The sequence below is a fragment of the Chaetodon auriga genome, chromosome 20 (genome assembly GCF_051107435.1).
Source record: "Chaetodon auriga isolate fChaAug3 chromosome 20, fChaAug3.hap1, whole genome shotgun sequence".
Classification (NCBI taxonomy): domain Eukaryota; kingdom Metazoa; phylum Chordata; class Actinopteri; order Chaetodontiformes; family Chaetodontidae; genus Chaetodon; species Chaetodon auriga.
Window position 1 is genome coordinate 17,543,620 of NC_135093.1, and position 25,992 is coordinate 17,569,611.

A 25,992-nucleotide genomic window follows, 5' to 3' on the forward strand; every position below is an offset into this window, starting at 1 on the left:
GACACACAGAGAAGGTGAATGGATGGCATCTGCATGTTCCTACTGTGAAGCACATAGGGGGAAGAGTGATGGTCTTTCTGGTTGTGCATGTTACAGCTACTGATAAGGGGAAGTGCCTTGATGGCTATCCTTATCACAGATTCTCAGGTGTAGTTGACTGTTCACTTATCCTCACCCACATTAGTTACTTTTGCGGCACCTTTCATCAAGCTTTCATCTCTTGGATGGCACATAAGCAGTCACAGTGACAATGGTGACAGAGTTACTGTTTGAAAATCTTGATTTGCCAAACTTACATTCAAACAGCCTATTTTCTGACAGTATGTTGTACTTTTAACTTTACAAGAGAAAAGGTTTTGAGGAAGAGAACTAACAGATATGTTTGGCAAATGTTACACGACCTAATGTAATGCTGGCTGGGACTGTTGCAATAAAGAGCAGGACAAAGCAGCAAACAGTAGCTTAAACTTTAATAGCATCCAGGACCAGCTTCCACACAGTGGTGAAATGCTTCCCAGTGGATAGACTAGCTGTGAACAGGGATTTTTTAAAATATAACCCGCAACCTTATAAACCAATGTAAGCTTGTTAGGTGATGATGTGCATCTTGGTCTTGGAAGTTCAGACCAGTCACCACAAAGAGCAATAAACTATATCTGAGCATGCTTAGGGTGACCATATTTCCAAACCTCCAAACCAGGACTCTTAATTGTCCTGCACATTCATGCAAGTGCACATGTGTGAGCTTATGCGTGCACCACAGGCTTCCTCATCAGGATGGGGACAATTATTTCAGCTCCGAGCACACCTACAGAGTGGGCCTGTCAACACCATGGATACCATGAATGCAGCATAGTCATTACTGGGTACTTTATGAAGGGAGCACTAAGCCTCCTGGAGCTCTTTAGAAAAGACCAAAGTTCTCTTCAGCATGACAGCTAACTGTTAGCATACTGACAGGTTCTGTCAGAAAAAGCTGAAAGCGTCTTAGCCCGTGACACTCATAAGCTAGCAACAGCCTTGACAACTCCACATTGATTGACATACATACAGTGCTGACTTCAGGCGCATGGTGCATTGTTTATGGCTTTATATGAGGTTTGGCAGTAATGAGTGGGACAGAACATAATAAATATCTATGAAAATGCTGAAAAAAAAATATATATATAATATTCTTATAATATAATATAATATTATAATAATCATTTAAATTGTGGTGAAAATCAGGACAATTTTGCAGTCAGTATTGAGAACCACTATATTTAGTATTTAAGATGTCTCTTGGGACTCAGTACACCCAGTTTGAATCGTGGTCAACTTAAGCATGCTCTGCTTGCAGCATCCGTCTGAGCACACAAACACATCGTTTAATCCTTTCCTCAAACTTTCACTCTTGTGTTTTTGATCTTACAAAGCTAGAAAAAGTCACAAAGTATCACTATTAATAGAGTCCCATGTGCACTGCTCCACCAAACTGAATGGAGAAATCCAAAGCTCAACATGTCTGCTGTGCTTAGTTTTGGTTGCTGTGCTATGATTGGACAATCGCTGTTCGGGGAAGGGTTTAGCCAATGGTCAATTTAAGCTGTGTGTCAGACTTCAGATTTTTCCTCTCTACTAGTCCTTGAAGCCATTGTCCCATTTAGGAGTGATTTAAGGCTCTTAGTGAGTTAGTGTATAAACTGTTTTTGTTGGATTTTTCCAACTGTAACAAAAAGCAGCTGACTCTGCTTATGCAGCAGGAGAGCTGTGCGAGGTCGTCCTCTTTCGTCCCACAGAGACCTCAAAGAATGTTACTGAATAGCAAATTCTGTGTCTAATCAACCGGGGAACATTAGATGGTCCCATAGCATTTGCATGCAGAAATTCTCCTCCAAAGAGGCAGATACTGATAGCCGTTAGGATGGAGGAAATGTACTGTATGAAGTGTCCACATCATCAACGCACAGCAGGAGCACCCCAGCAAGCATCTGATGGACGGCAAATGTGCGTTGGACTTCAGGCATTTCACAATAGGAGAACAAAACATGTTTAAAATGCAAAGAAAAACAAACTTTGCACTTGGAAACCTGCTGGCTTGACACATTTTTGCTCATATCTCTGTGAAACACATTAGACAGGATTGCTGATATTCCCACAGGGTGCTGACCGAGGCTGTGTGCTCGTCTGTCTTGTTTGCCAGTTTTATCACATCCTCTGTAATGATACATGGCAGAGTGAGATCTGCTCTCCATCTATTGAAATAGTTGAAAATAAGGCAGGAGTTGCTGCAGCTGCTGACCATTACCTTGATTTTGAAAAAGATCCCTGCAACCAATTATTTCCCTCATGAAAAGGTAACGCAGAGGTATTGAAAAGCCATTGTTCGTGTGTGTAAGATTGTGTGTGAGCCCCATACTAAACTGCTTGGCAGCCACGTTGTTGGTAAATGATGCAACTCCCTGAAACAAAGGTCTTCATCATAACGAAAGGTGTGTGTGTGTGTGTGTGTGTGTGTGTGTGTGTGTGTGTGTGTGTGTGTGTGCGCGCGCACATTGGCATTGAAGATAGTACAGTGTGCTGACAACATCATGGTGATAGAAGAGCGCCTCGCGGCAGAGGCCAAGTCCTTATTACAGCAACTGTGGTCACAAAAAGCCAACCATAACACAGCTATACATCACTGGACTTGCTTTTGAAAATAAGTCCTTTTAGAAGAGAGCATTCCCCCTTTGGCAGCCCTTGAAAGCATCATGAGTTCTGGTTCTGATGCCCCTGCACTGTTTTATAGACTGCTTCATCCCTTTTGTTAGTTTTTTTTTACCGCTCTGTTTCTCTTGCCTTGCTTTCTGTTTCTGCAGATCTGTGATTGTCTTCATTTGTCGTCTTTTGTCTTTCAGAATAAAGTCATGAGCATTGATGCGGTGAAGGTGAAACTGCAGGTAAGAACAACAGTGCGTCTCTATTTTTATTCTTTTAGTCTACTTAAATGTAGAGTGAGGTTACGTGTGGGCTCTTTTTAATAATCACCGCCATAGCAGTTTCCCATGGCATAAATACCTCCCATACATCTTCATTCCCTGCTGTTGGGGGGGCAAAGAAGTCCAAACCATGACTTAATGAGGCCTTAGTTAATCACTATCAGTCAATTAGCCTGCTGCTCTGCCTGACTGAAGACACTAAAGGGAATAGCAGACTTTCCATCAGATTATCAGGCCTGGAAGTTATCAGCGAGGGACAGGCAGATGCAGATGAACCCTTGTCATTCAAAAACAGCATTAGATACTGTCTAATGAGTTTTTCACCTCAATTACACAACACTCACGTTCTCTCTCCCTTCATCTCCCTCGTCTTTAATGGATCTGCGTTCATCCACCGGTCTATCTGTCGGACGTGATATTTCAGGTGATTTCCCAGGAATGAGTTTTAATGAGACTTGCAGGTGTATGTGCACTTTTAACTACTAAAAAATTCAAACACGGTGAAAATTTCATACATTAGATGGTACTGCGATGATTCTTTACTACCTTTTTTTGACAGTGTTGTACAGAGGACGGGTTTAGCGAGTCAAAATAAAAGTTGACACGCTCACTGTTATGGTAATTGATGGTGACGATAATGATGATGTCCTGTTATTGTTCCCTTGCAGATTTGGGACACGGCTGGACAGGAGCGTTTCCGGAGTGTCACACATGCTTACTACCGTGATGCTAATGGTAAGATTCCTCTGTGTTTGTCAGTGTGAGCCACTTTGATTGTGACTGACATCGTTCCCCTTCCTCTTTTATTTCCTCCTGACGCAGCCAAACTGTTCTGACTGACGTTTCATTGCCCTTGTCTTCTTCAAATGTGTGATTGACACCGACAGTCTCCCTGTTGCGCCCTCTTTCCTGTTGGGATAGCAAAAAACACTCAAGTTGCAGCTGATTTGATCGACTGGCGTGTGTGTGTGAAAGCATTCACTGGTGGCTCTGTGATGTGTAGGCTCCCTTAAGCGAGAGACCTAACCACTGGGTGGGAAAATGAGCCTGCCTCTCACACAGCGGGGGGTGGGACAGCTATGAGCTATTCCTGTGTGTGTACTCCTGAGTGTGTATGTGTGTGTGGCTGTTATACCTCGAAAAACCCTGCTAAATACAGATAGCAGTGTGCCTCGGGCCAGCCTGAATGAGCAGGTGTTGTGGAACACAGTGACACACACGCTCACGCACACACACACTGCTGTACAGGCATCATCTCAAACACAAATCTGCTGATTAGCATGCAAAATAGCATCGTAATGGGTGACTGTTGTGAATCCTGTGGTGTGAGATTGCATATGTGCGCAGATTTGTGTGTAAATGTGTTTTAATGGGTGTGTACGTGTATTGAGTTGCATGTGTGCTCTCGTTATCTGTAACTACATGTGTGCGCTTTTCCTTCTTTCTGAGTCAGTGAAAGTGATTCTGGACGTGTGTCTGTGTGTGTGTGTGTGTGTGTGTGTGTGTGTGTGTGAGAGAGAGAGAGAGAGAGACAGACAGAGAGAGAGAGGGAGAGAGAGTGTGTGTGTGTGACTGGCCAGTTGCCCAGTATTATTCTGATCTGTCAGTGCAACAGTTTACCCTCGCTGATCTTTAACAAGGCGCCCGGGGAGCCTCAGACCAGCTCCTTCAAGTTGTCTGTCTCTTTCTGACTTTTAAATAAAGCTCATTCAGCCTGATGTGCAGGACCAGGGGAAAGGAAACAGCCTGCATGCAGCTGTCATGAAAGTTGTCAGTTCCTCTGAACTAATGGACAGTTTTTAGTGAGTCAGACTGTGGAATGTAAAGGACCGACGGTTTGAAGGCTCTGCATCGTTTCTGAGCATCGACCGGGAGAAGTGAGAAAGTACGATGTCTAAAAAAAAAAGACATATTATAGTGCCTCAACCTCAGATCTACATTCCAAAGCATGGAGTACCCATTTTGGAAAAAAAAATGCAGAAAGTTCAGCATTTAAAAACTGTAGAGATAAAGTCTGTAGCTGTTCATATGTGATTCATATATCCATATTCAGTATGTGACGTGTGTTGTCTCGGAATCACTAATTATGCAGACTCACACTTAGCTTTTTTTAATCTATTTCTTTTTTTATTTCTTTGGAGCTCCTCGCGATAGCCAAAGTTTTCTGCCACTGAGCAGCTCCACTGCCATCTGCTATTAGTTAAGAAAAAGATTTAAGCACATAAGGTGTGAAATTGAATAGTGTCCACAAGTCTCAGTGAAACTGTCCAGTGAACGGTCTGCCAGAGAAACAGAAACATCTCCAGACTCGCTTATGTCACTACTAAAGCTAAAATAGATGATTGTACAACAAATGAGTCATAATCCATTGTCATTTCTTATGAATAAATGTCTGCTTTGTGGGCTGTTGGAGGCTGACGTATGCCCAGTGTCACTCTGCGTTCTCTGATGCAGGTTTTTTTTTTTTGTGATTTTTATGTTCAAGGGAAATTCCTGAAGCTTGTTCTTATTCTTGTAGTTTTGGCTGTCTTTCTTACTAGTATTATTGTTTCCATTCCTCTGCAATTATTGGTAAGTATGACAGGATTCTAATCATTTTGTAAATTGTAAACCACAGCTTTAACTTAAAGCTGTGAGGTTCTGCTTAGGCACAGTGGAGCTTTGAGTTAAATGCTAACTTTAGTGTGCTAACATGCTCATGTTTAGCATGTTCACTATCTTAAACAAGTGTGTTAGCATGCTCACATTTGCTAATTAGCATCTGACACATAACACAGGTCATAAACCAAAGAATTTGAACTAATGATGGTGATTATTGCCGTTGTGAAGTTGTTACAGTTACCCTGAGGAGAACGTGAATATTTGTAGCAAATTTCACTGCAATCTTTCCAATTATGTCGAGTAATTATACTTCACCCTCGTGAAGGCGATAGAGGAAATGTTAGGCAATCACCAAAGACATCAGCATATATCATCTGGGAACCATGAGTGTCTGTAGAAAAGTTTTCTGCCAATCTGTCACTTAGATGTTGAGACATTTCACTGGAGTGAAAATTGTGACCTGCAGATCATGCTAGATGAAAAGTAAAGGGTATCAACAAAGTTTGTAGGAGTCATCCTCTGGAGACCGTGGCATTCTGTAACGAATTAGATGGTAATCTACTAAATAGCTGTGTAGATATTTCAGTCAGGACCAAAGTGGTGGACTGACAGACTGACATTGCCATGCCCTGGCCAGCTTGGCACACAGCATTTAGCATTGAAAGACTGCAAATACCTTGCCCAATGACAATTGAGTAGTTGTTGTCAGGGAGTAGAACGTGGAAGTGAATCTTTTACTCTAGACAGCTATTGATGTTTGTTTTATTCAGCTTTGGCCCCAGTCTCGGCTGTCATTAAGCTCCTAATGAGAGAGCAAGGAGATCCAGACAATCAGTGTAAATGAGCTGGTGGTTGCAGTAAGCCCAGTGCAATCTGCCAGGCCCATCTGGTATAGAGGGCTCTGTGAAGGTCCAGCTGGGTCCAGAAACCAGCCACAGCATTTTTTTTCCCCCCTGTCCCCCAGTGAACCTGACAGTTTGTCATTTCCACCACATGGAGCGAAACCACAGGGTGCTAAGAAAGAAGAAAAGCAAACTTAATGAAATAGACAAGAGGGTGGTAGACAGGAAAGGGAGGGATAGAAACATAAAATACTAAAGAGGATATTTAGAGAGATAGAAACCTGATGCAGGCATGAGTGGGAGAGGGTAAACTAAGAATGGAAGCGAGAAGTCCAGAGGAACAAAACAGCCAGATCGGTTGAAATACGTGAAGAATTAGCCTTCAGAGATGACCGTGACCTCTCTAGACAAAACTTGTGATCCCACCAGAAACACCGCAGTGCATTACAGAAGCAGCTCCCCGCTCTCCTCTGTGGGCAATATGCACCCAGTTTATTTTTGAAGGAAGCTGCGTCAAGCTGCACAGAGCAGATCGAGCCAGGCAGGAAGCCAGACACAGGAAGTGCATAGAGAATCTGCTCAATTTTCAAAATAAAATGCCTGGTACTGACTCTCGATTGTATATCAACAGTTAAAACAGAGGAGAAAGAAACCATTTAACTATGAAGACTACTTACCCATGGTAGAAGCACAAACGTGACTAAAAAATGACCAAAACAACTGAATCCCAGCAAATCAATAAAATCAGGCAGGCAGTATGGAGCCATGCAGATGACGGAACAAAACTAGGTTACCGCTGGACGGCAATGCCGGGTGGAATCAAGCCATAAGGCTGGAAAAGCTGTGGAGACAAAAGGCAAGACGCCCACATCAGCGACTGAATAGAAGGAGGGCAGGATCAATAAGAGGGTAGAGTGAAGCCATTGTAGAGCTTTCAATAGAAGCTCGCCCTGTAATGAAGTGGCATTATGCCTCAAAAGAAGGCAGTACACCATAACAAGGACAGAATGGAGCTCAAGGTTTTCGTGAGTGCTCAGGTGATGGAGGACAGTGAGTGCTTTTCTCCCAGCTCTCCCGTGGACTCATCCTGTATGACGAATGATGTGCAGGCACGTTGTTACTGACTGTAGTTGTGAAATTATTGTACCACTAACTGTGTGATCAGTCACTTTGCAACATAGATGTCACATTCACAAATGATGGACATTTGAAATTAAGCTCCTCAAATGTCCTTTCCCATTGCCTTATTGCAAAACAGCCAGCTTGATGAATACAAAGAAGCAGAATGACAGAGTTCATAGATGCCATGGCACGCTTAATGGCTGCATCACAGATGACTGCTCCAAATGGTGGCCTATGATTAAAAGGGTTGTTAGGGCTTTATTTTTCAGAATGAGGTACTTTGGCTGCTTCATTTTTCTATAATGGCTTCCATAGCCTTCTCTTTGCTACCTGTGGGGTGAGGACAGGGCTACAGCTTTGAAACTATACTCCAGGTTTTGTTTTGTTTTTTTTGTGGATGCTGTAGATGTGCAAATATTTATCAAAGCTGAAAATTTATGTCATGTATCACTAATTAGACAGACACAAATGTCACCTTCATGATGGTGCTAGTCAGGGATCACCAAAGTCTTCATGATTCACCACCTGTGCAACGTGGATGTTGAACCGACCAACCAACTGATAGATGGATTTCTCCATATTTCTGTAAAATATTCCTAACCCAATGGCCGTGATCTTATCATTTAGCTTTCAAATATACATTTAGACTTGAGAAATACCTGAGGAACATGCAGTTCAGCAAACTGAGCTTATCTAATTGTGTAAGAACTTGAGTGTTGTGTGCTATATAAGAACAGCACCGTAGAAGGCAGTGTTACTGGTAGTGGTCTTTTTTAAGACAAACACACTTAATTTTGCAATGAATGCTGTGATGATTTATTGAATAAGGAAGTCATAAAATGGCAAGAGGACTTCTGTTTAATATTCCAGCGTCTCAATTAATTGAAGGAGGTTCAAACCATGAGATGCACATCCCCAGGGCGGTGGAGGAGATTCAGAGGGCAAGTAAAGGCAGTAAAAAAAAATACTGTGGAAGGTGGAAGGCACAGGTGCAGTTAGGTATTGTAGATTAGCCCAACGATTTGGCCCAATCACTGACACAGTCAGCACAGTGAGGTGCTATAGCTCTTCATTGCTGCAGGTCAGGTTAGAAATCAAGCTCAAAGCTGGACACACAGACATAATTTACATATTTTTAAACTCATTATGATTTATGCTTTCCAAGGATACCATTACACATGCTGATGTCCCTAAATCTTGCTCAGATGTCATACATAAATGGTGCTTCTTGGAGCTACAGATATTGCTTAAGAATCGTCACATTTGATGTACTCTGCAAACAGGACTACTAACAAGTAACTCGGCATACTTTTAATGGTGTAAATCTGCCAAAATGTAAATAATTATAGAAAAACACACAAACCAAAAAAAACAGGGATCATGTTGTAGCCCAGTGTCTGACAAGGTGGTGGTGGTACCGGCTCCATGTTCTTCACACTATGAGGATATAATCGATACCCGTCAGTCTCTATTTTACAAGATGTGTTGTACTGTGATATAACCTTCAATACTAAAACACTTAAAGTGTAATGAAATAACATTTAGTTTTTTTTGTTTGAGTTCGACCTGTTCTTGATTCTCAGTTCCACAACGGCACCAATATGCCTGAAATGAGCTGTAACAGACAGGGTCCAGGAACAGAGAAAAGTAGTGACAAATGACAACAGAGGGGACATCTATTGCATATTAAATCAGTGTCATTATCTCATTTTTGTCGCCACTCATCCTATCACGCCTGCATCATTTTTTATTCTCTCTATTTCGTCTTCTTGGGCCACTGCTTTTTATCGCTAATGAGCGACTGCAGGCCTTAGTCACGGGCAGCTTGTGGGGGTGAGACGTCGTAGACAGGTGAATGGACAGCGGCAGCGGGAAAGATGATCAAGAACAGAGGGCGAGAAAGTTCGATGGGGTGCGGGAAATGATAGAAAAGAAAAAGACAGAGGGGAGAAAAGAGAAGGAAGGAGGGAGATGGATGGAGAAGAGGGAAACGGCAATTGGAAACAAAACGTTGAGGGTATTGCTGTACTGCGTGGGGAGCCGTGAGCTGTGCGATTCATCATCAGACTCTTTTCTGTGTCTTTGTCTTACACTCTCTCTCTCTCACACACACACACACACACACACGCATGTTTACTACCTTACTTCCTGCATATTAAAATGGATGTGCAAGGTCACAGTCAAAGGCATTTCTGAGGCTTCATTCTTGGGAATCTGCATGAAGTGAGCAGAGAGGAAGTGTGTGTGTGTGTGTGTGTGTGTGTGTGTGTGTGTGTGTGTGTGTGCGTGCACATGCAAATGTACAACATCAACCTGTCTATACCCTCCATTGAACTTTTGGCTATACAATATAATATCTTGGCCCACTTTATTTGATACTTTATATATTTCTATATTGATCCAGGTGTCATACTTCACATACTTTACCTCGTCAGTTCTCTTTAATGCTTATCTGAAAACAGGGGCTTCATGGAATAATGGATTCTGCTGTCACTTCGCCCTGGAATTTGGTATTCACTCGTCGCTGTGATTGATCATTTCTAAAATGGAGACTGTAGAACGGAGTGTGGACCGTGCATAGCTTGGAGAGGAGGTAGCAATAACAACTGCTGCTGGAACTGTCACAGGAATAACGAATGTGATGGAAGGAGGGGACGCTGGTAGCAGTTTCAGACGTTCACTCTCATTCAGTCATACAGTAACATCAATGCCGCGGGGCAGCAACTTGCCTGAAAGAATAAAGTGAAACTCATCAGTCAGATATCACACACACATGCACACACTGGCTTTTCATTAGCAGGAGTGATGCAGAGTAATGATAGGTTTGATTTTAATTTTCAAGGTAGTAATGGAGCAGAAGAGTGGCTTTTCATGCTTACTGCCATTTGGGAGTTGATGGAAGTAATTTGGCAGTGTTTTTAGTATGCATCTAACCGGTTGGATGGTGTGTTAAACAGCACACAGGATGGTGTGTGAAAGTCTGTTCTGTAACCCCACAATACAATGTTGCAAGAGGTCATTTATAACAAGTGGCAAGTAAAAGTAATACATTTAATATTTTACTGATGTAAAAGTACACAAACAGTTTTAGATAAATGTACTTTAAGGAATAGTTCGATATAGATGTTTTTGACGTCTTGGGAAATGTGCTTTTTTACCTTTGGTGCTCCTTTCTGAAACATGCTGGGCAGTCCTGGTGTTGAGTGGTAGCGTACTATATGACCTCTACATTCCCGGCTAAACCTTTTTCAGCCCCCTCTCTCTTTGCTGTCACCCCATCAAATAAACTTTGATGCTGTGCTATGGAAAGTATGATTTCCGGATCATTATTTTAAAAAACCTGAAAGTCAGTAGTCATTAAAAACCTCACAGCATATTGCAGGCCAGTACGTATTTACATTTAGATGTGTGCATCACTTGTTTGTATGACTTATTTTCAATGGAAGGAGAACAGCCAAGGTCAGCCGGTGATTATTGATGCAGATTATCATCTGAGAGATGATGGATGGTGGTGCTCTTTATGGATCACTTCACTCCATCAAACTCCAGCCCCTCCTGCCCAGGGTTCCCTACAGGAACTTTGATAGTCAAGATAGTCAAGTCATATTGTTAAACCTGCAGTGTGGAACTCTTGTCTTCCCCCTCTGGCAGGGAGAGTTGCACTGCATGCTTTGCAACGTCATACTCTTGTAGGGCTATTCCATTGGCACCTCGGGCCACTCCGAGTCAAACCATGCTCTGTGGATTTGGGTTTCCATTATGCCGGGATCACGGCAGGTCTTATTTCACGATCATGTACCAGTTCAGATGTCATGGGGGAGGTGGGTGAAGCAACTGAAGCAAATGGTGACAGAAGCCTTGTGTGTAAATGGTAACTGCACTACCGCTTTTCTAGTCTGATGACCACTCAAAGCACTTTTACAACACAAGTCTGCATGCACCTATTTACACACACATTCATACGGCAGCTAAGCCATCTGCTAATGACGAGCGTTATCCATTCACACACAATCACACACCGATGGCACTTAAACATGCCGAGGCCAGGGATCGAGCCACTAACCTTCTGATTAGTGGACCACTGCTCTACCTCCTGAGTCTCCTGGCAGTCTCGTATAGCCAAAGATAAGAAAAGAAAAAAGAAACAGCTGTGGATGCGGTCCAGGGTGGCACAGAGAGGACAAGACGGGGAATGAACTTTGCATCTGTTTTGTTGTCCCTCCTGACAGCAGCAACCTCAGCATCCCTCCTCCTCCTCTTCACCATGTTTACCTGACTAGAGAGAGCAGCTGATTGGTAAACTCACAGGAACATGTCGTGGGAGGTGTCCCACTAGGTGTGTCAAGACACAAAAATGTTGACATGCTTGACATGCATTCATCTGGGCCTCGTGGTCTTCCCAGATTCTGCATAACAGGTTGTTTAGCATGTCAAACTGCACAGGTATAGACGCCTGATTGTCGTTCTTAATTAATATGTCAGCCATACCAAAGGCTAGATTCATGTAGTCTGATCCCATCATTAACAGTGTTGTGTTGAGCCATCCCTTTGGTAGTTTTTCTGCTTTAATTTAGTGTTTCTTCATGTTCACACTCAGCTGTATTGGAGTTGTTTCTAAGTTTCTGCTGAAGACCAAACATTTTCCTTTTTGCATTTTGCTGCTTCATAATAAAAGCTATTTTATCACCGAGTTAGAGTTTTGCTAACAGATATTTCTCAATAACACAAGTCTACTAATACTGCAGAGAGGAAGAGTATAAGCAGAAACAGCAGCACTGACGTGAGATGAAGGTTTGCAGACAGCAGCTTACTGCATCCAAGCAAACAGCACACCTCTGACAGGTAAACAACTTCATGCACCTGCTGTGCTGTGTGATGGAAAAACACTGAGTGCAACAATAACAGGAATTTAGGAATTTATGGAATGAAATATGTTAAGGTGAGGTTAAAGAAACTGCTTAGTTTAAGTATTTGTGGTTACTGACACAAAAACGGTGAGATGGATTGCTCACAAGACAATGATTTTTAGATGGTGTCAGACAATTTTAATGATAATCATGTTCAGCATCATTAGCTTATCATGGTAGCATGCTGTCATTTGATAATTAGTAGTAAACACAAAGTACAGCTGAGGCTGATGCCATTAGTTTTGCAATTATTTAGTCATAAACCAAAGTATTGGACAAATTTAAATTTTAATTGAACTGATGATGGCACTAGATGAAAAGTCATGGGGTCACCAGTGTGATGACAACTCATGCTGAGGGAGGGATGCTCATGTTTCATGGCAATCAAGCAAACAGTTTCCAAAGAGGATTTCCCAGATGGTTCTAACAGAAATGTCTGCTCTTCAGGTTACCACCATTTCATAACTTCTGCCCGAAATGTTGAATGTGTGTTGCAGTGTTGCTTTTGATCAGTAGATGGTGCAGTTTAACACTGAGTTGATTTCATTAAAAACAAAAAGGAATCATAATTTTATTGAATATTGTATTTTCTATAATATTTTTGCTTTATATTTTTTTCTCGCCTGCGTGATGGCTTTATCACCTGTGCAACCCATTGTGCGTTTACCATAATTACAGAAGTTCACTTTATAGGGGCGTTGTTAGGGGCTGCACCCCATGTATTGAGGCTCTCAGTCCTCTGCAGTGGCCACAGGTTCAACTCCCCCTGCGGCTCATTCACTTCCCTCACTATTAACTGGGCCTTTATTCATCTGTCTCTGCCCTTTAGCTTGGCCTCCGCCATCTTTCAACGTTGTCATTCCTGTCTTGTGGATTATTTTTTGGAACCATAATTTAACGGCCTGTGATAACAAAACACTTTGTGCCTCTGTTACTGTGTGAAAGGAGGTATGGAGTTAGACAGATGCATGGCTGCCAACTTTTCGATTTAGGTTGGAATGAGATTCGTTATCAGTGAAGTCAGGGCATTTTATGAGTAGAAAGTCTGTGACAGTATTTGCTTTACTTGCTGGCATCAAAGTCAGAAGCAGCATTCACTCTTTTGGAAGAGCTGTGTGTCAGAGGTGCTTTCACACACACTTATTGATAAAACAAGGACGGCTCATCTTTTTGACACTTTGGCAGCCAGATGAAGCTGTTAGTACTGTCTGATGGAGAGGAGCTACGATAAAATACTAATGCAAGATGTCTAAATCACATTTTTTTTTAAATGTATATTTGAATTTGTCATAGATGTGAAACTGAATAGAAATTCTGTTTTTTTCACGAAGGAGTGGCTTTAAGACTTTCTGTTATTTGGCGTCACATGAGAGCATGTAGACAACCCTGTTTAACGTTAAACAAAAATGCAATGTTATCTTACTAGATTTCAGTATAAGGGTACAGTCACATTTGCATTACTCCTGAATCTCTGACAGGTGGTTGCATTGCAGCTGGTTATGACAAGTAAAAAACTGTGTGGAATAAAGCACAATATATTTAGTCCTGCACCATTTCAATCCTTTTTTTAACTGTCCATCCTGATTCTGACAATGTTACACGAGTGCAATGCTAAATTTGTGTTGGAAGTTGTTATTTCTGTCTGTGTGTTCTTTGCAGCCCCAATCCCTGTGATAACAAAACTCTGCATCTCTACTGCTGTGAGAAAGTTCTCTAGCTTCGTCTGTCTCGCTCTCTTTGCGAGCTATAATTGGATTAGGGGAGGTGAAGGAAAGCAGCTACTTGTGGTTTACTCTGGTCTTCTGGTGGTTGATAAACGCAGGAGCCACACGAGAGGAAATTAACTCATGGGGCAGGTCACACCTCTCTCCTTCTGTTTCTTTTTCTTTAGTCCTCCCTCTTCTCCCACCCCGCCTCTGTGTTTTCTCTGTATGACAGAGCCAAACCATGCTCACAGTGATTACAACTAATTAAACACCCTTCACGGACATGTCTGGCTGCGATAAACATATGAAGGACTTAATCCGAAGTAGACTGGTGAAAATGCAGCCACAGCTGAAGGTTGAGGGATACGTAGGGGTTAGAAAAAAGTGTCGGAATGAGGATGGAGTGATATGTAAGTAAGGAGAAGATGGCTGGAGGGATTACATGCAGTCAGGCCCTACAGGTGGAGAATTGCTGTAGAGGTAATTAGCTTTGGCTAATTCGTCCAAGTGAAGGTTGATCCAGCTGAGAAAATGAGCTGCAATTACCCATGTAGGTGTAATGGTTTTTTCTTTCTGACAGAGCTTTATAATACACACCCTCGGTTTGTGCTAGAAAATACCTGAGGTGATATTATCCTGGATGGCAGCATAGTACATTTGGAGGTAATTAGAATTCACATGTGTGGTCGTGTAGTCGGGTGTAACACTAAAGTGGCAAATGGTACCTCAGCACTTTGCTCTGCTAACAGTTGAAGACATTTAGGATGTTTTTCGCCTTGCATTTCTCTTGTGGAAGCTCCAAAAACTCATCAAACAGCGCAAGGAAGTGATGAAACAAATCCCTGTCCATGAAAGTTTTTGTTTCACAGCACATCTAGTGATTGACAATCACGGGATGCAGGCGTCGTACAATGTTAATCAAATCTGCTATTCTTGAGTCTGCACCAGGATCCAAAGTCTGAAACTGAACAGACTGTTTGTCAGTGCCTTTGTAAACTTTTACAAATGAGCATTGCGGCAATGATTCACATGAGAGACTTCTGATCTGCCACCTCCATGTTTAAGGTTTGGTTCCATCAAAGCAACTGAAACTACTCCTGCTGCCTCAACATTGACTGCTTTCCCATATAACTACTGGGGGCTTATGGTGCTTAGCTTTTTCTTAACCTCTGACGGTTGGATTGAATGGCAATGGATAAACATTCTCTAGCTTTTTTGCTGTCACGTGATATATTCATGTTTTATGCATGCAGTCGCATTTTATGCACCTTAGTCCATGCGCCTACAGTAAATCTCAGTGTGGTTGATATTCCATCTGGTTGTGTGACAGATTTCCCCTTGGGGGGGCAGTACAGCTGGAGCTGAAGCTGCAACGATCTGACAGGTTCCATGCTGTAGTTGTTCTGGAACTTTCAGATCACACAACCTTCCTCAACATCTGAGATTTGCAAGTCATGTGATTGTAGAGCACTTAAAGGAATTTGTGTGCATGTTTGCTTAAAAAGTAAGACTGAAAGTTCACACTTGACCTTGGAAACAGCAGCTGACAAAAGAATCTCACTGCAAGTTCCATTCAGTAGCTGTTCTGGAGCTTTCCACACTTACCTAAGCTGAGGGAAAGGTCATGGAAATATTTAAAAGAGACCAGTGTTGTCTGTTGGCAGGCTGTGACCTCCTTACGAAAAGGTGTTGCCGCTTTAAAGCAAAAGTCACCTTGCTTTCATCTTTGCTTCTCACAGACGGCAGTCATTGTTCGAGCATCTACAAGAAATTGCTTGTCAAGAAAATGTAACCATAACCAAGGTTAAAGCGGAACTCTACCAATTTTACACATCAAAGTCTGTTTAAGGTCTTAGGGAGCACTACTGCACATGTGAGAAAAGTTGTCTAAACCCTTTTGTGGTTCCAGAGGGAGCTGTGTGAATTCTGATAAACGTGCTCCTGTCACTTGAGTCGTCATCAGTTGGGGCTGAAGACTGAGTTGGAAAAAAACAGCTGGGGTTTGGAGTTAGAATGAAGTAAGCTCAGCAGACCTCTGTAGCCTGCTCCTCATCTCTGCTTGAGGTTAGCAGCTCAAGGCTACATTAGCTGCAGGTGAATAGTGGCTAAAGTAGGTGCCTGATTTTGACGAGGAAAAAGAATAAAAAAGCCCAAATCTCTGGCTCTGCTTCATCAGTTTTGATCCTTGAACTTGAATTGCCCACTGTGGCTCTGATAGTGTTGTAGTGCACTGCGGGACAATCACCCGTGGTCTAACTTTGCAAATTTAATTAAAATCTTTTCACAATTTTTGATGATTTCCTCCTAACTTACAATCAGGACAAATAACAGATCCTGTTGAGGTGATAACATGTTTTTTTAAACTCTGGACGGGTCATGTGTTTGGTTGTGTGTGTCTGTGTTTGTCTGCAGCTCATCTCACGTACCACTCAACCCATCGACCTTGCAGCCACAGTCTTTTTTGCACTTTTATTTATTACTCAAGGACCTCGTGGTTGCAGTGATTCATATTGTTTGAAAAACCTAGTTTATTGTCTGACATGTTTTATAGCACCATTGACTGCTGACTCCTCACCCCACTTAACTTAAATGATCAACAGCTGCTGATCGGTCCCAAAAATACAATATTTACCATATATAATCAACAACCTCTCATAAAGTGTCTTAGTAAACTGCAGTGTCTTAGTAAACTGTATCTAAGTATCTTTACTCTTCATTTCTTCATTATGCAGCTGTCTGTACTGTTTAGGCCACCTTGATATTTTAAGAGAGAACAAGACACCTTAATCATTGATAATAAACAACTCAAAAACTATTTGTGACATGGCAAAGACACTGAAAAGAAATGGATGCTCCTGTTTGCTGTTTCTGACAAACAAGGGCAGAGATGAAAGGCAGAATTATAGATCACTGAAAAGCATGTGGAATGCAAGGAAGGAATGTAACTATGAGGAGAATCATACGCCCTCATGTACTAACAGACTGAGGTTTTTTTCTGCGATTCTGAAGCAAAAGAGAAAATTATTCTCATCCAGAGGTTTAATGGCAGTGTGGCACTAATACTGGTTATTATCAGTGTGGATTTAGTTACTGTCTGCGCTGACACAACCACTGCAGCAATTTTTGACAGATCAGTTTGCACCACCGCTTTATTGAACAGTTGCAGTGACTAAATGGGAATGCATGTATACACATAACCCAGCACATCCCCTGAGAACATTCTATCATCACCAGTTATCTGTTTCTTTAATGACAAAATGACTGTTAGAACAGGGAGCAGTACAGGAAAATTTCAAATGTGTCTGTTCTCTTCTCCTCAGCTCTCCTCCTGCTCTATGACGTCACTAACAAAGCATCCTTCGACAACATCAGGGTAAGAACAACTCACTGCCGTTCGTTCTTGTCTCGTGTCAATCCCCAAAAAAAGCTGAATGTTTAATTTGAATTTCTCTCACACCTCTGGGGTTGGGAGTGAGTTACTGCCCCAAGTGAAGCGGTTCAAGTGTCTTGCTGTCTTTGTTCAGGAGTGAGAATAAATTAGAACATGTGGTGGACAGGCAGATTGATGCAGTGTCAACAGTGATGCACCGTACTGGATCATTACAGTGCAGAGGGAGCTGAGCCTGAAGGCGAAACTCTCAATTTACCCACCAATCTATCTTCCAACCATCTCCTATGGACATGAGATTTGGGTACTTAGAGACAGGGTAAGCAGCTCAGACATGCAGTGGGAGCTTGGAATAGAGTCATTGCTCCTTAGCACCAAATGGCATGTGATAAGGATGTGCCTCCCTTTGGAGGTTTTGCAGCAAATCCAGCCGGTACAGTAGGAGACACCAGGGTATACCCAGAACACACAGGAGGGATTATATATGTCATCTGATTTAGAACTACCTTCAGATCCTCGGGGAGAAAGACACTGCTGGGAGGAGGGACTATTTGGACTACCTCACTTAGCCTGCTGCCACCGTGACGTTGCCCGAGATAAGATGCAGAAAATTAAATGGAATGGCTATTTTGCATATTAACAAGATTCCAGAGTTCTTCAATTACACCCTAATTTCACTGTGTACCTGCAATAAATTGGCTGACTGGCTGAAGCACCTAACGATTCTTGGATGCTTGAAATCACCATTGATCCCTCAGGAGGAACCGAGTCAGTGCCTCTTGGCGCTACTTAGAGGAATAACCAAACTCGCCATTTAACTTTTAGATGAAGGAGCATGTGAATAGTGCTGCCTGGTTGAGAGTTCAGTACACTTTGGATAAATTGGGATTTTTGCATGAATGCTTAGCATAGGTTCGGACATAAATCCCCAAGGGTTAACTCCAGAGGTGCACATTTACTCATACTCACCAGGCATCGGGTGATGAGCGATCAGGTCTGCTAGCAACGCTGACCACAGTGGCAACAAATGAAGGGAGGTAAAGAAACTGTAGAGCATGGGGGGGGTGCAGATTAGAGGCCACTTTTTTTTCCCCCAAAATGAGCCCATCTCTTTGTAGTCATGGCCTGTCTCCCCCCTGCAATCAGCTCCCACTGTGATTTTCTACCCTGTCCCATTTGATGCCATTCCCCTCATCCCTTTTAGGTGCATTACTCTCCTTTGATTAAGACAGAGTGGAGTTAAGAGCAGAATATGGCCATTATATCAGTGTGTGTCTTACACATTATGGAGAGGAATGGCTCCATATCCATCTAGCAGCCCTGATGTATTTACATCTGGAGTCCTATGTGTGTGTGTGTGCGTGGGTTTGTTCGTGTGTCTTCACGGGGATGCCTGCGTGTAGGTGCACAAATGCCTTCATTAACAGAGGATGGAGAGCAGTCCCTGGAGTGAAACCGACACAGCTCGGCTTCTCTCCAAACAGCCGGTTACCCTCATTATGCTTTTAAAAGTTTGCATGAAATCACTCAATCAGGTATGTGAAGCTTCGGATCGAATGGGGACCACAAACAGAGGATAGACGAGAGAGGAGATTAAGATTAAGATTTAAATGGTTATTTGTTACCTTCAGGCTAGTTTTCAATAACCTGATCTGCGACTGAGTTGTCATCATCGACAAGGTTGAAGACAACACATCCCATGAAAAGACCCAAACTAACAATGTGTTAGTCTGTCTCTGAATACTCTCCAAGTTCTTAATCCTGTCTGTGGCACTGAGCCCGATCCGATTGGCTCCTCCTGAAGGCATAAGTCTGTCATACAGAATGTGTAATGCGACTGTACTTTTTAGCAAGCTTAACTCAGACTATTTTTAGCTCTGGATGAACACACATTTGGTGCATTTGTGAGTATTTCCAGGAGCAGGAAGGTGTATGTGGGATCATTGCGATCAAAATAAACTACAGGGTGTGTGTTCATGGTAATAAAGCAACATGCCAGTGCAACAGTGTGCCTCGCTGACATGTTTTTACCACCATCCTTTAAAAGTGATTCTTTAGATGGATTTTAAAACCTGCATGCAGTGTAAAAACCTCACTTTCAGCAGTTTATGAAGATACAAGATTTAAGGATTTTGTTAATTCCATTAATGGGTAAAAAGGTTTAATCTTCATTTGTTAATACAAACAATCAAATTATACACTCCTTGGACCTCAATTTTAAAGACTCTGTACTGTATATGCAAATCTTCATCTCGTATTGTCGATGGACGACCCCAGCTAAAGCTTTTAGCCTCCCACCTTAGAAACTAATGGGATGGTGAGTGGTTAAAATGCTGCCTGCATCGCCACTGTTGAAATAGAAGTTATGCTATGGTTTACGATGATGATTTGTTACAAAGGCTTTCTGTTACGCAGCCCTGATGACTTGACAAAGCTCCTCTGGAGCCACAGAAGACATTATGAATAATAGGCTACCAGCTAATTGACTTTGACACGGAAAATGTGTCTAGCGCCCCGTTAATTGACACAATAATACACAAGTAGAATAATGAAATAGTGGGTGAGACGTGTGATTTTCTACTGAGAAATCACTGTCTATTGCTCAACTGTGTTTACACCATCGAAGTTAAGAAGCTTAAGCTTCTTTTCACTACCTGTACCTGATTGAATTAAACTGGATGGAACACAAAGCTGGAGTCTACTATGGCCTCCCCTTTAAAAGTTTAAAGTGGGTTCTTGGCCCAGGTGCACTATATAGTCCACCTTGTTATCCATTGTTATCAGCTTGCTGCTTTGCTGCTTGGAATGACTCTAAAACAGGTAACATACTCTGTCCCTCAGCCACAAATAACACAAACAGATCATGGGTCTTTGTGTGAACCACAGGAGTATCCCCGGTCCCAATGCCAGGTATCCTTGGATCAATCAAAGAACACAGGAACAGGAAGAGAGTAGCTTGATTTGAAATCAGAAAGCTTTTGTTAAACCTGCAGTTGGGGGTTGAACTACGAGAGGTTAGCAGAAATGGAGCATCAACCTGTAGAGCTCATGTACGAAGTTGTCAGAGCTGATTGAATGGTTTGCTGATTTGCAGATTGCTGATTTTTGGATGAAGCAGGAACACTCTCTCTGCAGTCTCTGTATTGTCTGTGTATTACTTCACGTTTCAAACGTCGGAGTTTGGGCTCAGATTTTCAGACATGACTTTCCTCTAAATTATACACAAATCTGTCTCCACCAGTGTCCCTTTGATGATTCCTTTTTCATCATATGTAATATTTATCACACTGTATCCTCCCCATGTATAACGCATATGTCCTGTTATGAGGATGTAAAACTGTTACCATTAGCATAAAAACAGCTCTAATGATCCAGAGCAGATGCAAACTCAGTGGGAGGCTAGCGGCCATTCTCCCTGTGCGTGTGTGTGTGTGTGTGTGTGTGTGTGTGTGTGTGTGTGTGTGTGTGTGTGTGTGTGTGTGTGTGTGTGGTGAATATACGGTATGGGCTGTAATCTCCTCGGAGGGGTGAGAGAGCACACCTGTTCAGCACCGTGCTGCACTACAACCTGTGAGACACACACATAAACACACATATACAAGTAATTTGGGCTTGTTCATGTTAATAAATTCTGATTACAACAACTGAAGTGCAGATTGTGCAGGCCTAATATCTGCACACACACACACACACACACACACACACACACACACACACACACACGGGTATATTGTGGTTACATATTGGACCGATTTGAGCTTTTCATCCAAATGAATACATGCATGGAGCACACACAGCTCTCCTCATATACACAGTATGTGCATTCAAGGCTCCTTCTACACACTGTGTCAGCATGCACTCATGTCTCCCATAGTGTGAAGCCATTAGTAGCAGAGCCTCAGGGTGAGGGCTGGAGAACATTTAGATAAAAAGATGGATACACTGTGTCCAGTGCTTTCCATCACTCACTCACTCTTATTCTGTCTCCCATGTTTTTCTTTTGCTCTCTCTCTCCTCTTTTCACTCTCCATACCATCTGTATCCATGGCCACAGTCACTGTTGCTTTCTCTCTGCCTCTATTTACCTTCATCTATATCTCTGGCTGCCTTTCTCCGTCTGTCTGTTTCAGCAGTCCACAGTGTCTTGCTTAACATACAGTTAGTAGAGTTACACTGATTCTGATAAATGTGAATCATCGTTGACATGCTCCTTGTTCCATATATGTGATTGCAATTTAACATGAGTATGCATAAGCCCTGAGTCATTACTACGGAATGACAATGGAGGTTTTATTAAGTTTGACCCAGTAACATTCCTTAAACATGGCACAAGTTTGAATTGAATGCTGTCAGATTAGCATAAAGGCTGCTGCAGGGCTGGGTTAAGTACACATGGAGAGAAAATGCCCCTGATTGTCATTTAAAATAAACTATCAATTTCCTAACACTGGGTATATTGTTGAAATTTGAAATTTGAGCAAATTGGTCAGGAAGAGTATATTTCGCATTTGCCAGCAGTCTCCCTCTTCATGCCCTGCTGCATGTGTGAAATCCAGAAATCATAAATTTCTGGGTTAAACAAATCTGAATTAAATGAAAGTGTAAACCAGCAATAACTGACTTTTTGTGCAGCTGAAATGAGCTTTTAACACAACGCCGACATATTAGCTTTTTTTTTTCAAGGCCACTTGATGAACGTCCAATATTCACTCTCCAATTAGCCATGTTTTGTTCTCCACCAACTCCAGAAGTAAATGTCTCGTCTCTAGCTTTACCTGTCGGCTGGTGCTGAACAGGTTGTTTTTTCAAGCTGTGTTCACTGAAAACACCGGCCTGCTACAGCCAAACACAACAAAGTAGCTGTGATTTCCATCTTTCGCCTACACATAGTCAAGTGAGCCATTGTTAATATAAAGTTATTGATCATAGCTATTTAAATGTCTCGTCATTCTCTGATTGTACACAGAGTAACTTTCTAAAATAGGCAGCTGAATCCTCATAAATGATTCAATTGATGACAAAATGCATGAGTGGATTCGCCGTGAGTCTCCCTGCCAATCATGAGGCTCATTAATTAAAGTTTCAAAGACAAAATAAGTTAAATAATCCATCGCTGCCAAAGCTTCATGATGTTCAGTGCAGCTGACAGTGAGCCCGCTAACTGCAGCACATGAAGGAGATCTCAACGTGACTCCGTCTCTTTCCATGTGACAGTCGTGTTGTCGTAAGAAAGAAGAATGCAAACCTTCATATATAAGTGATGTATCCATCGAGCGGCACACTACAGGCATGTCAAGGCTGCACTGCAGTGTACAGTGTGTATTCACAGGCGCGCACTCACACACAACTCATAAACCTTTCTCACTACTGCTATGATGCAAGTAATGAAACACTCATTGGTCAGGGACAAGTCAAGGATGGTCGTCATGCCAACCAGGCTTATATTTGAACATGGGATTCTTTTCTTTTTTTCTTTGTTGGAGTTTTTACCATCAATGCAGCAATCAGTTTTCACCATCATCATTTTTGATTGGACCGTCTCTCAAGGTGACAGCGTGCCATCAAGGCAACAGGAATACATGTATCCTGGTGTGTCGAGTGCGTCCACATGTGAACACACTTCACAAGTTGCAACTGATTGTTAGACATGATGATTCTAATACCGACAGCATGTCCCCGTGTGGCTTTCTTCAGTCTATATGTATGATTGCATGCATGTAAATATAGCCATGATGTTTCAGGAGCCTCATGCCTTTAAACCCTTAAATCCTTTACAACCTCATATCAGGGCTTTACAGCTGCTGCTTTGGCACCATGCACCACGTCGGCTAAAGACACCAGTCAGTCGCACATTTGTCCTCACTCACATGACAAAACACAGACAAGCACAGCGGCACACACACACACACAGATTTTCATTGGTATTGACCAGCACGCTCGGGCACAGAGGCCACAAAAAAATCATTAAATCACTGAAAGCCTTCTCGCAGCAGGGGAGGTTTGTTGTTGTAAAGATTCCAACGACAGTAAAGTAAAAATCAATTTGACGGATGCTCGCTGTCAGCTGGCATGTGGCCAGCTAAACGTTTAGGGAGGGGAAATATATAGAGCAGACAACAGGGAGCAGAATTACGGCGAGTTCACGCAAATATGATCAGTGGGGAATTGGCTCCATTTAGCACATGCTGTCTTTCCAATATGAATGGATTAGATTTGTTCGTGTCTAGCTTAATACAGTCCTGACATGTCCATATCATAGACTGTATAAAACATAGACAGAGTCTCTATAACGTCACTCATAGGTTTCTGAGCAGCTGTTGTGAAGCTCAGTGTCTTCAGCTGCCTGCATCTCATCGGTGCCTGACTCTGAAACCTTATGAGATTCACCTCATTTCCTTTTTGCATGGAACAAAGACTGTGGATAAAAACTCTTGAAACATACATATCAACACGTTCTACCAAAACCTTTAACAAATGTTGTAATCATAGAAAGCAGATCCAGACGCAGTGTGCGAACGTGGGCGCCACAGTAAATTCGACTTCCTAGCGAACACACCAAAATGTGGAGCTGGCTTCTGAAAGCCAAAATTTCTGCTCTTGCAGTGATTTTCCAAACAGCCTCTGTAGTACTGACATCAAAGTTGACGAATCTCAGTGCCAGTTTACCTAATTGAGCTGCAGGGACAACAAAAAAGCTTTTGGGTGAACAAAAACAAACCAAAAACAAACCCAAAACCCGCTGTTGATTGGCGGGCGGGAGCGGTGATGTTTTGCTGCTCGAGGTCTTTCCCTTCGCCAAGCAAAAAATTACAGAGGCAAAAACACTCTCCTCCAGTTTATTGCACTGAATCAAATCATGTTTGTCCTTCTCTCTCTGCCTCTCTCTTCTACTCACACATAATTGTTGATTTCCTCCCCCTTTCCACCCCGCCAGCCCTCACACTTTCTCTTCTTCTTCTTCTTCCTCTGTTTATATGTCAAGCTTTTTCTCCCTTGGGTCAAAGCTGCATCACTCTGGAACAGATAGTTTTTTCACCCTCTGACAGTGACATTTCTTTTCCATTCTTTGGCAACTGACTTAAAAACATCCCGTGTGGCTGCAGCTTACCAGACAGGACACAGAGCTCGGAAAGACCGAAGTGTGTCCTATGAATATGGAAAACACGAGGCACAGGAGATTAGGATTTGAAAGAGTTGGATGCTACTGTAATTGGTTCTTCAGCCTTTCAGGGGTTTTGACTAACTTTAATGGCTCCATCTGTAGTTGGCTCATTGCTGTATGTGAAGGACCTGGAAAGAGTCCCCACACATGCACACCAGTGCTCTTGCATGTGCTCACACTCACACAGTGACATTCACACAGACACTCGCTACTGGCCAATTAATACTCCTGCTTTGCACAGTAGTATTACTTAGCCCATACACACGTTATAAGTGATGATATTGTAGCAGAGGAACACGGTGATTAGGCTGTTATTGTCTGAGTGTTTCAGGCTGAAGATGTTGTGAGCCTCTCTGGAGTCATATTTAGGTAGCCCATATAATTTTATGGAGCTAAACGTAGTTTGCTTTCAGTACACTTGAGTATTGCTGTAAATTTATGAATTGTGTGTTACAGCAGGAGTCCCGAGTCACTTTGTCAGGTGATAGTGTGCACTTGAATGCTGCTTGAAGTAGAAAAACAAAACAAAACAAATAAAAAAAAAACACTGGAAGTGTGATTCTGACAGCAGCTTATCATTCTGTGTACCTGTCCAGGGATGCAATGGAAGCAATTTGCTAAAACCTTGTATTATAAGGTTAATGTTCTGTGTGCATTGATTGCACCATGTTCAAATAAAGATGTTTTATTTCCTTTTTTTATTTTATTTTCAGAGTCAATACACATCACTGTAAATGTACCAGTGTTAGCCAAAAGGCTAATTTGTGACTGTTGTCTCATAGTCGGATGTTAAATTAGCCATTAGAACATCAATAAAACGCACAAATCAGCAAAACATGAAGCAGCTGAACGGGATAAAAAGCTTCCAGGAATAATACAGCATCAACGAGGGGAATTCACACAAAAGCATGTTAAACAGACAATCTGCATCTGTATCATGGACATTTATGCACTGAAGTGACCAAAATGGACCGAAACAGAGATCTAGAAATACAAAAGGCGTGCACACAGAACTGTTGTCTATGTTGAGCACTTCATTGCTGCTGTGGCACCGTGGGACCCATAACACACACATAGTGTATACAAATTCACAAAGACATGCACACACATTCCACTTAACTTTCAACCGCACAATAACATGTCCATTTTTACATAAAACCACACTAATGCACACGCTACACGCACACACACAGAGTGCAGCAGGCCAGTGAGTGTCGGCCTGGTCTGCCTCCTCTCCTCTCCTCGCTCTGAAGGATGAAAAGATCTCTTCCTCTCGGCCTTTTCATCTTTCTCTCTTTGCTCTT

At 42.3% G+C, this 25,992-nt stretch overlaps 1 protein-coding gene across 1 annotated transcript in view; it reads left to right on the plus strand.

Annotated features, from left to right (window-relative positions):
- The window catches only part of rab26 (RAB26, member RAS oncogene family), a 77,094-nt gene that overhangs the window by 30,945 nt on the left and 20,157 nt on the right, over positions 1 to 25,992 (plus strand). The window contains exons 3-5 of the mRNA XM_076760105.1: positions 2,880 to 2,921; positions 3,629 to 3,695; positions 17,459 to 17,511. Coding sequence (XP_076616220.1) covers positions 2,880 to 2,921; positions 3,629 to 3,695; positions 17,459 to 17,511 — 162 coding nt within the window. The remainder of the gene's footprint in view (positions 1 to 2,879; positions 2,922 to 3,628; positions 3,696 to 17,458; positions 17,512 to 25,992) is intronic.